The sequence below is a fragment of the Pteronotus mesoamericanus genome, unplaced genomic scaffold, assembly GCF_021234165.1.
Source record: "Pteronotus mesoamericanus isolate MK-2021 breed Mesoamerican mustached bat unplaced genomic scaffold, CSHL_Meso_final contig_1242, whole genome shotgun sequence".
Taxonomy (NCBI): domain Eukaryota; kingdom Metazoa; phylum Chordata; class Mammalia; order Chiroptera; family Mormoopidae; genus Pteronotus; species Pteronotus mesoamericanus.
This window is the reverse complement of record NW_026555053.1, coordinates 1,126,734-1,140,963: the sequence shown is the minus strand read 5'-3', so window position 1 is coordinate 1,140,963 and position 14,230 is coordinate 1,126,734. Positions and strand designations below refer to the sequence as shown.

General features: G+C 54.8%; 1 protein-coding gene across 1 annotated transcript; it reads left to right on the top strand.

The window, feature by feature from the left end:
* Positions 1–2,180: 2,180 nt before the first annotated feature.
* CTXND1 (cortexin domain containing 1) lies at positions 2,181–13,863 on the top strand. The gene is made up of 3 exons (XM_054588384.1): positions 2,181–2,223; positions 12,409–12,568; positions 12,919–13,863. Exon 3 carries the CDS (start codon positions 12,981–12,983, stop codon positions 13,158–13,160), a length of 180 nt encoding a protein of 59 aa, XP_054444359.1. The 5' UTR covers positions 2,181–2,223; positions 12,409–12,568; positions 12,919–12,980; the 3' UTR covers positions 13,161–13,863.
* The last annotated feature ends 367 nt before the right edge of the window (positions 13,864–14,230 follow it).

The window sequence follows — 14,230 nt, the reverse complement described above, 5'->3', positions numbered from 1 at the left end:
GGCTGCCAGTATACGGAAGAAGTATAAGAGTGTCAGAATGGGCTGAGGACATGTATAGGCCACGCCAATGTTTACATTTAATGAAACACCCGGGGGGCCCCAAGGCCCTCTCAACCCCCAGCAACATGGCTGAGAAAACGGCCAAGACTTACCCAGATTCTCGGCAGCCCCCGGGACAGCACCGGGCACAGTGCACTGCCCTCCTCGCTCACTAGAGGGCAGGCGCGAGGTGAACTCAGGGGCCTGGGATTTCCCAGGGGCTGCAAACTTGGAGGAGCCTGAAGGCCAGGCATCTGAGCCCTCGGAGCGTGGAGGGCGAAAGAAGCTTGGGGCCGGCCTAGCACATCAAAGCGCTGAAGGACTGATTCTTGACGTGGAAATATCCCCCCATGATTTTTATTTTTTCCCCCCTGAATTTTAAAAAAATAAATATAATCATACACTCTATAACAAATATTTTTTTTTCCAGCTTGTCGTTTACTTTTTAATAGTTTCCGGTGTCTTTTTTTTAATAAATGTATTCGTATTTTTATAATCACATCTGTCAGTCTTCTTCGTTTATGGTTTAAGATATATTTAGAAAGGCTTTCACAACCCCAGGTTTATGACAAATGCTCATCTATATAGTCATCCGATTATTTTTTGGCTTCGTTTTTTCCACAATCATTAATGGATGGATTTGGAATTTATTTTGCTGTGGGGAAGTAGGTAGAAAACCAGCTCCCGCTAATTACGGTTCTGTTATTCCAAAATTATTTTTGGGAAAAATCCGTCTGTCTATCAGCTTGAAGTGCCACCTTAACCACCACAGTTTCTTACGTTCCTGTAATTCTGGGCTCTTCGTCCCACTCCGTTGAGCAGTCTTCTCCGAGCTGGTGACATGCTGGTTTAATTACTGTCGCTTTGTGATAAAGGCAGTGCAGCGTGGCAGAGGCCTGCGCGCCCTGACCCTCCCTTCTCCCTGTGTGACGGTGAGCATCACAGCTACCCCACCGGGCCCCCGCTTCCTTAGCTGTGCCACCAGTGTTAGTATTTGCATCGCAGGGTGGTGGTGAGGAATAAAATGCACTAATACGTATCAAGCACTTCCTTTGGCCTAAGCACGCCAGCAGAATTGCATTGTGTTCAGCCGTGTGTGTGTTCTTTCAATTTAGTACCTGGCGTGGCTACGCGGCCTTATAATCTCTTCATCAAGATTTTGTGGGCTGTCTCTCTTTATCCTTCCACACAAGACGTGGAATCATTGTGTCAAGATAAAAACAAAATTCTACTTGGTGGGGGAGAGGGTAAAAGGGGATTAAATGGTAATGGGGGGAAAATACAATAAAGATTAAAATAAAATAAAATAATTCTACTTGGAATTTGATAGAGATTGTATGGACTTTACATTTAAAGAGGGTTTGATACGGTTATTTCCTTGTTTAAGAATAAGAATCATTTGTCCATACACACAAGTCCTCTTTAGTCCCTCAGGAGAGATGAGAAATTTTATACAAAATAGAACATATTCCCAGATAAGTTTCTATCTCTATCTAGTTGTGGTTTTGCTATGAATGAGAATGAGATTTTTCATCCACATTTCTAAGAGGGCAGCAAGCACAAGGATACTGTTTATTTGGTCTGTTTCTCTGCTGCAAATAGTAACCGTTTTTCTCCTGCTTTCCAATTGTTTAAAAAAAAAGGCAAATATACATATTGGTTTTACAAAGGCGCAACTTCAGCGTTTTCACACCTTTTTCTTCTCCAGTCTAGTTTGCATTGACCAGAGTTTCCAAAGCGGCCTCCTGGCCGTGATCCTAACTTTAGTGGAAATGTCTGGGTATTAAGCATAATGCAGGCGGAGGCTTGGGGAGAGGTGTCTGCTCTTCCGTAAATGAAATATCTGAACGCCCAGATTGGTCCGTGCGCCTGCCAGGGGCTCCCGGCCCCCTCCCCGCGCGGCCCACGCTCTGTCTGGCCGGGGGTGAAGTTTCTCCTGCGTTTCCGCTTGAACGGCATCCAGCTGCCTCGCCTTTAAAATGCCAGGCCGGCCGCCGCTCCGCTCAGAGCCCCCTCTCGGCGGCTGGTCCGTGCTCGCCCGCACCGCCGGGGCGCTGACTCAGCCGCAGCCGCGCTGCCGCGCGCCCAGCCGGGCCTGGCAGCGCCCCTGCGCCCCGCCGACCCCAGCCTGGAGGAGCCGCAGCCAGCCAGGGCCCCGAGAGCGCACGGGACAGGCCTCGCCAGGTAAGGATGCGGGGGCACCCGGGACCCGCCAGGCGCCTGCCGGTTGGGGCGCAGGGTCGTCGGCGGCGCGCAGGGGGTCCCGGGCCGCCGCCGGAGAGTCTGCTCCCTGAGGTGGGGCCAAGACCTCTCCTCGGGGGCGCGCGCCCTGCCGGCCGAGGCGGGGAGGGCCGGCCGGCCGCCGCAGCCCTGGGCGGCCGGGACTGCAGTGGCCCCGGCCGGGCTGTCGGTGCGGGTCCCACACCTGGGAGAACGCTGTGTTCCGGCACCAGCACGCTGCTGAGCCTTCGCTCTCCACCCAGGGATCCTAGGCCCCTCTGCCGCTGAGGGGCTTGAGCCGTGTGAGTTGTCACTGAATCAAAGTTAGAAATTCTTCTTGTCAAGTTCAGTGCCGAAGATGCAGTTCCTTCTTGTGGCTGACAGTAACACAGAACCGGTTTCTCCCGGCGTAGCCGGTGAAGGTCACAATTGATGTAACTTCTGGGAAAAGTTCTGTGGGTGGCAGCCTTTCTACATGTCAGGTCTCAGCTGGGTTTGGTTCTGATCTGCGATGAAAAGCCTAATACGCCTTTCAGGTATTTCATCCCCTATCAGTGGAGAAGTGGAGACTGGCTCTGGGTGGCATTTGGGGGGATGTATTATAGAACTGAATTTTGTAAGAGTCTGTGCTGCCCAAGGGAAAGTTCAGAGAGGGAAGGACCACGATGTACCTTGAGAAGGTGATGCACCTTCTCAATAGATGCTCGGTAAGGTCACTGTGCCTTTGGACCCTCCCTGTCCTTAAGCGGCCTCTTGACACAGACCGTGATAACCTGATCTCCCGTCTTTACAAACCTAAAAAGGGGGCTTAGGACATCATAGAGCCAAACACCCAAGGCCTTCGATGTGACTTACAAATTGGATTTGGATCACAGCCACATTTTCAGGGATGGCTCAGCATAAGATACACACCGGCTTTGAGGACACATCAGGAGGAAAACGGTGCAAGCAAAAGCTTACCTTTGGAAAATTTTTCTGAAACCAATGACTTCACATTTATCTAAAAGACAAATTGTGGGTAGGCTGCTCGTTTATTCTGTGTAATCGCTGCATTCATATATTCTCGTTCCAAACGATTAATTTCCCAATCACTTTTTCCAGTTGCATTTTTTATTTCTGAACGACAGGAAAGTAATGAATGCATGAAATTTAATGCGACTCTAAACTCAAATGAGTCTGGAAAGTTATAGCAAATTTCTAGCCATTGGATATTTGAGATATAAATTTAAAATAAACAAGATTATGGTGGAATAAGGGCTTAAAAAATCGTATGAAGTTTAATTAGCCCCCCAAAAATAGTTCAGCTAGAAGCAGCTCAGTGACAGCTTATAAGTTATGATTTAGAGAATCCAATATCTTCCCAGTTTATTTCTTTGCTGAGTTAATGGAAGAGGCAGCAATTCTGAATATACTGCTTTGCTAATCTTTCTCCAACAAATATTTACATTACCAGGCCATGCTATCCCAGCACAGACTCAATATCTGCAGTCCTAACGTGGTTTTACATATGGCATCATTCAAATTTGACACAATTTCCATGATTTAAATGGAAAACAAAATGATATCAAGGAAAATGTCCTTAAATTATCCTGTCTGGCCACAATCAAAAGAACAGTGCTTATAAAATTGACACTGGTCCAAGACTCTGAGGTCAGTGCTTCTAACAAGCTCTGATGGGGAGGAAGGCTATAATGCGCTGATTCTTGGCATTAAAAGCTGTGGAAATGGTCCATGGCAGTGAAATTTTTTTGTTTTTCAGACAACTGAGTTCATGTTAAGACATTAGGAGTGACAACATTTCCAAACATTTGAACTGTTTTGGGAGGAACGATTCCTCAAGTGCACCATAGCCTTCCTACGATCAGGGCCTGGCCAACGGGAGCAGAAGCGTTTCCCGACAACACAGGACCAGCCCCGTGAGTCAGTTATCTCGTGTCCAGAGCAGAGAAGGACCCTGGTGTCCGCAGCTGGCAGGGACAGCATTGGGTCAGGCGACCTGAATAAGCTGCCTTTTGGAGCTTCAGATCTCTCACTGGTGAAGCACTCACTATGTGCGGAGTATTTTATAGACCTAGTTAATTCCCAGAGTAACAGTTCTTAGCCCCATTTTCCTGATGAGCACCTTGAATTCCCCCTGGTTAGGTCAGGGCAGGAGAGCTGGTGTATTGCAAACCTGGCTCATCGCATATTGAGTCTTCGTGCTGCACCCATCCCCTGAGGCTGCCCAGAGGAGCCCATCGGGACCGAGAGTCAGCACTCAAACTGATCACCAGTTCCGCCTTGGGAGGGTGAAATTAAGCAACATCGTCCACATTTGGGGCCTGGGAGTGGTCCCTCCGTAACTGGTCTCTCTGCAGTCGGTTGCTGCTCGGGAGCCCGGATCTCCTTCTGAGACTCAGGTTCCTGTTTATAAACCTGGGGAGTGACTGCCTCCTTGGCTGCGATGCTGCGGAAATCACCGCTGACGACACATACGAGAGAGCACGTTGCAGGTGTTTTACAAATGGGGTCCTCCTGCCCCGCCCCCTGCATAGTCTGCTACTGTGTCCACCGGGGACAGGCTCCCTCTGTGTGTCCCTGGAGGGTGCCTGCTGTACCGCCAGGGACGATGACGCTGCTGGCCCTCCAGGTGGAGCCCCTGGGAAACTTATTTCAGGGGACACACAGAAGGACAGTGTCCTGGACGGGAGACATCAGGTGGCAACAGCTTTGGCCTCGAGCCTCTTTCCTCCCGTCCTGCCTCCCTGCTGACCCCAGGACAAGAGGGAGTGTGATCCCGGGGTCACAGTGAATGACAGGCTCCAAAGCACACATTTCATGTTCAGTACACAGATTTTATATATATATATATATATATTCTCTGTGCTTAAGGGCATTTAAAAAATTTTTAATTACTTAATTACTCAGCTTTAATGTTTATATTATTTTGAAATACATTCTCCTCCTCCATTGTCCGTGTTTGTTTTCAGACAGAGCAGGGCCACCCACCGGCTGCGCCGCCCGGGGCCTCCCTCCCACACCCTCGGTGGCGTGAGTGCCCCAGGAGGGAGGCCAGGCTCCCAGGACTCCGGGGACGCCAGATGGCATTTGCTTCCTGTCCGTGGGTTGGCATGAGGGGAAGGAACCCGGCATCCCCCCACGAGATTACAGCAGGGTCAGAAAGATAAGGAATCAGGCCAGCTCTCCCCCAGCCCATGGCGGACACCACGGGTTGAAATACAATGTTCTTTCCAGGGACGTGCATTTTCATGCTCAGGCGGCTATGACAAGTTGACCACAGGCGGCGGGTATGGTGACATCTGTTTGTCATCCAGCAGTTGGCACCAGGAGCCAACAAGTGGCCTGGAGCTGTATGGCCTGTCCTGTCGTATCCCGCTCCCTCTGGCTCCGGTGACTGCTCCTTGGCTCGGAGGAGCGCCCGGCGCTCGAGAAGACTGCAGATAGATGGCACACGTCTGCTGGGCCTCCCTCCCTCGCCCCGGGCAGACGTGGCTCATCAGTCACGGCCTTCCTTCCCACGGAGCCAGAGTGGGGCCCCACAGTCCTTCCCAACACTGCCTGGTGGTGGCTCATGAAATGTCATTTGGTTGGGGACTGCAGGCATCGGAAGACGTGGAGGAGTTTTAAGCTGCAAGAGTAAGGCGCTGCCCCCGCTTCCCCACGCCCGTCCTCTAAGTCCTAGGTCGCAGGGCAGTGAGACCGGCGCAGGGGAACACCTGTGAGCACTAGGTCCCTGGAGGGCGCCGATGGGCTTGCCATCTAAACCCCCATCAAGGGCAGGACCGCTCAGCTCCCAAGATCACCCTTGTCTTGGAAACAGTCTGATCCTCTGTCTTAATAACTCATGTTTGGGAGGGCGCTCTTCTTCCCGGGACCCACAGGTCGACGAGTGCGCATCCTGGACTCGACTGCCAGGACCTGGGCTCCGTCAGCATCAACCACAAGGCAGGACTGTTCGGTGGCAGTCAGAGCATGCGTTCCCTGCCCTGTGCCCCAGTTAAAATGCTAATAATACATTCACCCGGAGTGTCTGCAGGAGAGAGAAACACGGCCACCTTCAGCAAACTGAGCTTTGAAAATCCTGCCTCTCTCCGGCGGCCCCCTCACCACTTGAGCAAAGAAGACAGGACTGTTAATCAATGTACACGGCCAGTGAGATCTAAGCAACTTCCGTAACGTTCCCGTTCTTGTTCCACAGTCTCTGCTGAGAGTGCAGCTCAGCAAGATCGCGGCACCCACGGCGGTGTGGGGAGGGTGGGTCTGCCCTGTTTCAAGGGTGACACCGCTGTCTAGAACCGACTTCCCCTGTAACGCTTTACTCCCCGCCCACCGAGTGCTACCACCCCAGCTCAGAGGAGGTTCCCCGCCTGTGAGTTCAGGGAGGGGACCCTGCACCCAGTCGCCAAACGCTACCCCTCTCAGAGGCATCTCGGACGCAGAGGTGTTCGGGGATGACGGGCAGTGTAAGGAAAGAGCTCCTCCATGGGATGGGGGAAGGTGCAGGGGGAGACCCAGCAATCAATTCCTCACAAATCAAAGAACCGCCGGAGCACGAGGGCCTCTGGCTGGCAGATTCCCCGGACCTGCCTCTAGATCTTACGCCACCACTGACAGCTGCTACCCTGAGCAGGTTTTCCCATGGGTCAAATGGAGAGGTGAACGCCGACCTCCTAAATTTTAGAAGGAGCTGAGAGAGGAGAAAATGTTAACTTGCACCATGCTTGCCACACAGCCGGCCTGGAGACGTGCGTGGAATCCGAATCCGACAGCAAAAGCACACCTCACGTGGCCTGAGCGAAGCAGAGTCATCCTCAAAGAATCACCAGGGAGGCTCCCTGAGCAATGCAGATTCTGCGGCCCAGCCCCACACGCCTGAGCCACGCCTCCTGACACAGAGCTGGCAAGGCACATTTTTAAGCAGCTCTGAAGGGATGATGAGGCACTGGAACCCTGAGTCTACAGCTGGAGAATCACTGAGCCTGCCTAGGATATTAGGCTTGAATTCAACTCCGAATCTCTCAACGTCCACAGCTCATTCTGTCTGAACGGTAACATGAATGTCCTCTTTCTCATGTAGACCTAGGACACACATTAACTCCAACACGGGCGTCACACAAGGGCGCCCCATGATTTCGTCTTCCACAGAAGCCGCGACTCAGTCAGCTGCCAGCAGTGCCCGCAGCCCAAGCTCCGCTGTCCAGGCTGGCGCGGGCGCGATCTGCGGTGCGCAGCCCCGGGAATCACGGAGGGACAGCCGCAGGGGAACCTGTGCTCCCACATCTGACGCGAGAGCGTCCTCTGACCACGACCCTTGGACCACAAAAATCCAAAGCTGCTCCAGTTTCATCCTATATATCAGGAAGATTATTTCTGTTCATCCCGGATCTGTTATGGTACTTTTCTCACCTTTTTATAGAATGACTTTGGAGTAGCAGTGTGATTCTTTGAAGGGCAAAGACTTTCATAGCTGAATAGCTGAGTTATTAAGATTTCAGTTCAGAACAAGAAACATTTAACATCTAGTTTTAAATATACTTGTTCTGGAAAAAGATATTTTTCTGATTGTTCCAGTTATAGATAGATGTACTCCGTGGAGGTTTTGGGGCAATACTGAAGAATGTAAAAGAAGGAACTAACCAGTACCTAGGATCCTGGGCACATAACTATCATTTTCATTGTTCCTCCAGCATTCTCACCTCTACATACCTCTTTGGTGCTACTGTTTCTCTCCTTGCTCACGTAACTGGAATCTGTGAGAATGAGGCCCAATAAACGGATCATGAACACGAGGCTGTGGGGTTCAGGGGTGACAGGCGGGAGGGACAAGGAAACATCTTGGAGAGTGACGTTGATGAGAGCCCTGAGCAATTTGAGCAGCAGAGGTAGGCAGGCGGCATTTCAGGGACAGAGCCTCCGGGTGGTTTTAAAATATGTACCAAATTCTTTGACAGTCACCGCACTGAGCGGTGGAGTCCATGTTCCCTGCCGTTGGACGTGGTGGGCCTTTGTGGCTGCCTCAAGGTATCAAATGAGGCAAAAGTGACATTTTGTGACTTCCAAGTCAGGGTTCGGGTGAGGAAAGGCCACAGGGCCATTGCTGGTCTCTCTTGGGACACTGGCTGTGACCCTTTGGCTAACATGTCAGGGGTCGACGGAGCCTGTCTGTTCCGGCCCTGGCTGCGTGAATCTTCCCAGCTTGGCCACCAAACATGTGAGCGAAGGAACCTTCCAGAGGACTCAGCCCCACCCACTGGCTGACTGTAACTGCACGTCAGATCTCCTAGCAAGAGATACCACCCAGCCAAGCCCAGTTAACCGAGATTTGTAAGCAAAACAAATGGTTGTTACTTGTTATAAATTAATAACCCGAACTGCCTCTTCAGTCTTGAGGTACACACACAGCTGTCACAGCAGCATGCCTGGTGGGCTGCCTGGGGTCCCGGCCTGGAGGGCCTTCACATCCACGGCCGGAGCCCCGCGAGCGCCCGTCCTCGCCTGCACGGCAGCGCTGGTGTGTGGACTGTCACCTCTGTGCGGGGCGGTTCTCGGTGCTTTATCGACGTCACTCCTCTAACCCTCCGACTCTACGGGCTTGGTGCTCTCGTCGTCACCCCTATTTGACCTACGAGGAAACTGGGGCCCAGACAGGTTAAATCATTTGTCCGAGCTGCCGTGCTAGTCAGTGGCGCTGGGCTGAGATCCAAAACCCAAGGACTGGCTCCAGTCCCTCCTCTCACCCCTGCGCGCTGTCCCTCTCCACAGGGGCGGCTGCAAAACAGATGACATCGTAGCAGGGCCAGTGCCTAACAGCATTAGGGTTGACCTGCCCTTGCCTGCAGGAAGGAGCTGCACCAGCAGCACCATCATCCCCAGGGAACCTGTTAGCAATGCGATTCCTAGTCCCTGTGTCACCTTTGCTTGGATCGCAGAGGGCAGTGCCTGGGTCTGACTCATATTTACGGCCAGAGCTTGTGCACAGCCGCCGGGTCCTCGCCGACCAGTGCCCGGCATCCATCAGCGGTGCACAGACGCAGGAGAGCACTGGCCCAGCCTGATGCCTCCCTTCTCCGCCAACAGAGGCCTCGGAACGTGCCGCACGTCCTCCTGAGAGAATACGGCCCCCTGGCCAGCCCGAGGAGCAGGCCGCCTCGGGTCCACCCCTCCAGTCCACGCTGGGTCAGGCTGCCCCGGCCGGCGGTTCTTTTTACCCAGATTAAAAGGATGATAGTCGCTTCTGTTGATTTTGACACAACCTGCACCAGTGTCCCCCGCTGTCCTGAGCATGGGGCTGTGCACATAAATTCCCAGGCCTCATCTGTTCACTTCAGTCCTGCGTGCTGGGCCCAGGGGAGAGGGAGCATTAGCAGAGCCTGCGTGGGACGGCTTTATGTGCAGCAGAAAACAGGCAGACACTTTCAAGGACTCTAAACAGAGATGGATAATTAATAACATCATGCTGGATGGATCTTCCCATGCCCACACTCTTGGCCACTAGGACGTGACGCTCAGCTGGGTGCTGAGGGACGGTCTGTGCAGAGGACAGGGCACAGCAGGGTGGCGGAACCAGGCACATTGCGACACCCTCCAGCAGGCCTGACTCCTTGGTCCAGATGGCCCAGGGCACGTCTCCTCAACTCCCACTGCTCTGCCCGCAGGGGCCTCCACGCGGCGGTTTCCACTCATGCAGAACACTCTTCCATGATCACCGCTGCGTCTGAGCCGCCAGCCGGGGGGCCGGGTGTCACCGCCCCTGTGCCAGGAAGAGGAGCTGGCGACGGGTGGGTGAGCCCAGTATGAGACGGCCAAGTCCACACGTTCTACACCGTCTCACTGGCTCTCAGTGGCACTGTTTACCCCAAGGACAGAGATGCTTTTACTCCCAGAATTTTGCAGGAAAGAGGGGAAGATGATGGCACCACAGAGTGTGGATTCTCTTCATGCGTTACTACCCCCTCGCCCTAGAGAACCGCTCTGGCCTCTTGTTCAAGACATTTGCTGCAGCTGTTGGCAACGGCCAGCGAGGACTCTGCCATTCCAGGGTCCCGCCCCCCCTCACCCCTCTCACTCACACCGCAGGTGGCCCCCCTCGCCTCCCCAGGGCTGCTGGGCCTGGTTCAGAGAATAGCCCCAGGCGGCGGTAGGTGAAGGGCATCCCCGGGGTGGCAAAGTGTCTTGGCACCATTGGAGCAGCGTGACTCCCGCCACGCCTTGGAGAAGTCTAACTTTGCATTTCCTGAGCTTACCACAGTCCCCAACGCCCAGGCCACCCGGAGGCCCGGGAGGCTCCCACATGCCGGCCGTGCCGGCAGTGCGGACTGACATCTGTTCTGGGTGGCAGGTCAAGGGAAGCGGGCAAGGGCGCTTGGCGCAGCCTCCTTCCTGAGTGAAGAGGCGGCGGCGGAAAGGACTCCGAGTGCTGGCAGACGGGAGCTGCAGTGCCCGTGGTACAGATGACATCTCTTACGAGTCCAAGGTTCCCAACCAGCTTGTGTGACAAAGACGGCATGTTCTGACTCACGGCCTTTTCCACGTGGATCTACCGCAGCTCCCCCGCCCTGAAACCGCACACTTAGGCAAGTGCGCCGGGTCGGCCCGGGGGCCATTCACTCACCCAGATCAGCACCCCTGACTCTCAAGTGAGCTCACCCCCAGCGCCTCAAGAAGCTGGCAGGTGGAACATGTGGTTATGCAGCCTTGGTGCTGAAGGACGATGCAATTGTGTTGGGGACCCGGGGGCTGGCCGCGGGGGGCGGTTAGTCCCTCAGCAACGAGGACACGGCAGCTCCCTCCTGGGCCGGCGTCGGGCCCTCACCTGCACCGGGGCCGGGTGGGACGCGTGCACGGAGCAGTAAGGTTAGAGAGCACCCCCCAACGGAGGGCGGGAAGGCGGGTCCGTTCTCAGTGCCTGTTCTTGGCATTCACTCCAGCCAGAAGGATCTGGAAAACACTGCGTCTCCCCCTGGGGTCTGCCACCAGGTTACAGGCCCCGACCCTGGCCCCGTGACGACAGGGGAGGGCCGCCCGGCGGTCCTTCTGGGTCTGACCTCTACACTTCGTGGGGCATCCCCGTTAACCTGAGGCCACCCTGGCCCGGGATGTCAGAGACTCAGGCTTTGAGAGGCCGGACTGGGTCCTGCTGTGAAAGGCGGCAGCACGGAGCTCCAGCCCATTCGCCCTCCCTGAGGGTCCCATGGGATCGACCCCACAGGGCCCGAGGCGCAGCCTGGCTGGGGTCGGAAACGGGGGGCTGGCTCCACGGCCGGCTGCGCCATTGCCCTGGGACTGAGAAAACCTCTTCTTCCCGCTACGTTCTAGTCTCTTTGTCTATGTAATGGCGTGAGAGGGGACCAGGTCAGTGTTTTGTTTTGTTTTTTTAAAATCCTTATCCAATGACGTATTTCTTGATTTTAGAGAAGAAGGGGAGAAGAAAGAAACATTGATCGGTCGCCTCTCATACATGCCCTGACCGGAATCGAACCCCCGACATTCTGGGGTACAGGAGAGACTCCAGCCAACTAAGCCACACCAGCCGGGGCTAAAAACTTTTTTCAATTACAGTTTACACTTAATAATATTTTATATTCGTTTCAGGTGTACAGCATAGTGGCGAGACAACCGTATACTTTACAGAGTGGTCCTCCTGATAGTCCCTGTGCCCAACTGGCACGGTACACAGTTGTTAAAATATTATTGACTACTCTCTGTACTGCACTTTACGTTCCCGCGACTATTGTGTGACTACCCATCTGTACTTCTCAATCCCTTCTTTTGCACCAAGTCCCTCAAACACCGCCGCCCCCTCCCCCCCACCAAAAGCAACTCTGGAGTCTTAGTTTTGCAAGATGAAGAGCGTTCTAGAGACAGACGACGGTGCTGGTTGCACAACGCAGACACTCAATTCCACTGAACCGCACACTTAGCAATGGTCAGGATGGCCAATAGTGTTATTCACGTTTTACCGTAATTTTTTTCAAGTTATTATTTTTAAAAGAGAGAAGAAAAGAGAAAGCAGCATTAGAATAAAGCGTGGTGGCTACGCCAACGGTGCCCGTGGAGGAGCTGCGCAGGCCAGGCCCTCCTACCGGCTCAGGTCGTGTCTGGGCTGGACGCCCTGGGATGTAACTGGCCCTGTGCCCTGCTCTGTTTCAGCCACGCCGGCCCCTGCGCCTCCTCTCCACGGAAAGGTCACGGCGCGCACAGGCCCTCAGCTGTGATGCCCCGCCACCCCCCCGCCCTCCTGCAGCAGCCCCACCCAGGGGGCCAGCCCACACCGTGGCCCTTATGAAGCGGTGACCACTCCGACCAGCAGGTCAGTGCCCTCTGGGGACGGGCAAGGAGGGAGACAAGGTCTGAGGAGGGGGCAGCGTGGCCCCCCGTGGTGTCAGGTGCGCCAGGACCTGCCAGCCAGAAGCCTGTGCAAGTGTCCTCCTGAAGCTGCGGAGGGGACGTGGGAGGTGGATCCCCGCTGCTCCCACCAAAGGCGGGAGGCCAGCGCGGGCCTGGGGTTGGGAGGAGGGGCTCGGCTAACTGCCCCCGGAATTCAGGGCTGCTGGCGGTGACGGGCTCAGGGGGAGCGGGGACAGCAGCGGTCACTCCAGGAGCCGAGGCAGGGACGGAGGGAGTGGGCGCCCTGCCCCTGCCACGCTCGGCTCTCCACAGGGGTGGAAGATGGTACCAGCCGACCTGGAGCCGGAGGAGGAGCCTGCAGCCGCCGTCCTGCGATGGAGGAGCCCACGCCCGAGCCCGTCTACGTGGATGTGGACAAAGGACTGACCCTGGCTTGCTTCGTCTTCCTCTGCCTCTTCCTCGTTGTCATGATCATCCGCTGTGCCAAGGTCATCATGGACCCTTACAGCGCCATCCCCACCTCCACCTGGGAGGAGCAGCACCTGGACGACTGAGGCAGGCCACCCACGATGCGCCTCTGTGTCCCCATGGACACGGGGAGTGGACTTGGTCCCCCCGGGGCAGGAAGAGTCACCTCAGCCTCGCGGCCGTCACACGTGCGCCAGAGGGCTGTGCTTGGGGTGCTGTGGGGGGTCCGGCCGTGGCCAGTCTGGGAGGCACTGTGACTGTGGGCGGTCCCCCTCCCTGGCTCCGGCACAGATGCCCACCCGCACACCCCGGTGGTCTCGTTTGGAGACTCTGCCCTGGAGGTGCAAACTAGCGCCTCCCAGTGGTCCATTGCGGAAGGAGGGGGCGGAGCCTCCCCCCAAAACCCACCGAAGGCACAGGGGCTGCTTCCCAGCCATATTTTTTTAAACTAAAACAGAGAGGGGTATATTTTTCCTGCTACAGGTGAAATGTGCATTTTAGAAATTTGGGAAAATACAAAAAAAAAACATAGAAGGAAAGGGAGGAAATAACACTTACCATCTCCTCTCCCAGAAGCCGCCATTTTGAAATATTCTCCCTGCCTTTTTTACACGTGTTTTTAAAATTGATTCGCGCCGCATGCCCGATGCCCTATCGTTGCTGTCACAGCATGAATATGCGCCCATCACTGCCGGTGGCTGCAGGGAGCTCCACCAGGAGGCCGGGTCGTAGTTTAATAACCGCCTCCTTTGGTCAAACACTTCGTTCTTCTGTTAACTTTCCCCCACATAAAATTATCTCACTTAGTAACGTGTTAAGAATGCACAGTCTGCGACAGGAATGGCGCGCGGCGGGGGAGACCTGGCTTCCAGTCCTGTCCGCCTTCTCCGCGGCTGCGTGACCGTGAGCAAGTCGCTTCCCCTCTCAGTGCCTTGCTTCCCTCATTTTACAATGACGGAGGGGGGAGGGGGGTGGCGGCAGGGGGGTGGGGAAGCCTGGCTTTTTTTTTTTTTTAATTGTGCGTACACCTCATGGGAATAAAAGGACAGGTCGGGGTGGGGGCCTCGAATGAGATGAGCTGTAGTTGGGGGAGGAGACAAGGACTAAGCTGTTGATAAGGAGACCCCTGGGCCTCCCTCCTCACTGTCCTTTGCAG

Bases quoted from the DNA above. Each gene is read 5' to 3' on its own strand.
- CTXND1 (XM_054588384.1), top strand. From the start codon at position 12,981: ATGGAGGAGCCCACGCCCGAGCCCGTCTACGTGGATGTGGACAAAGGA.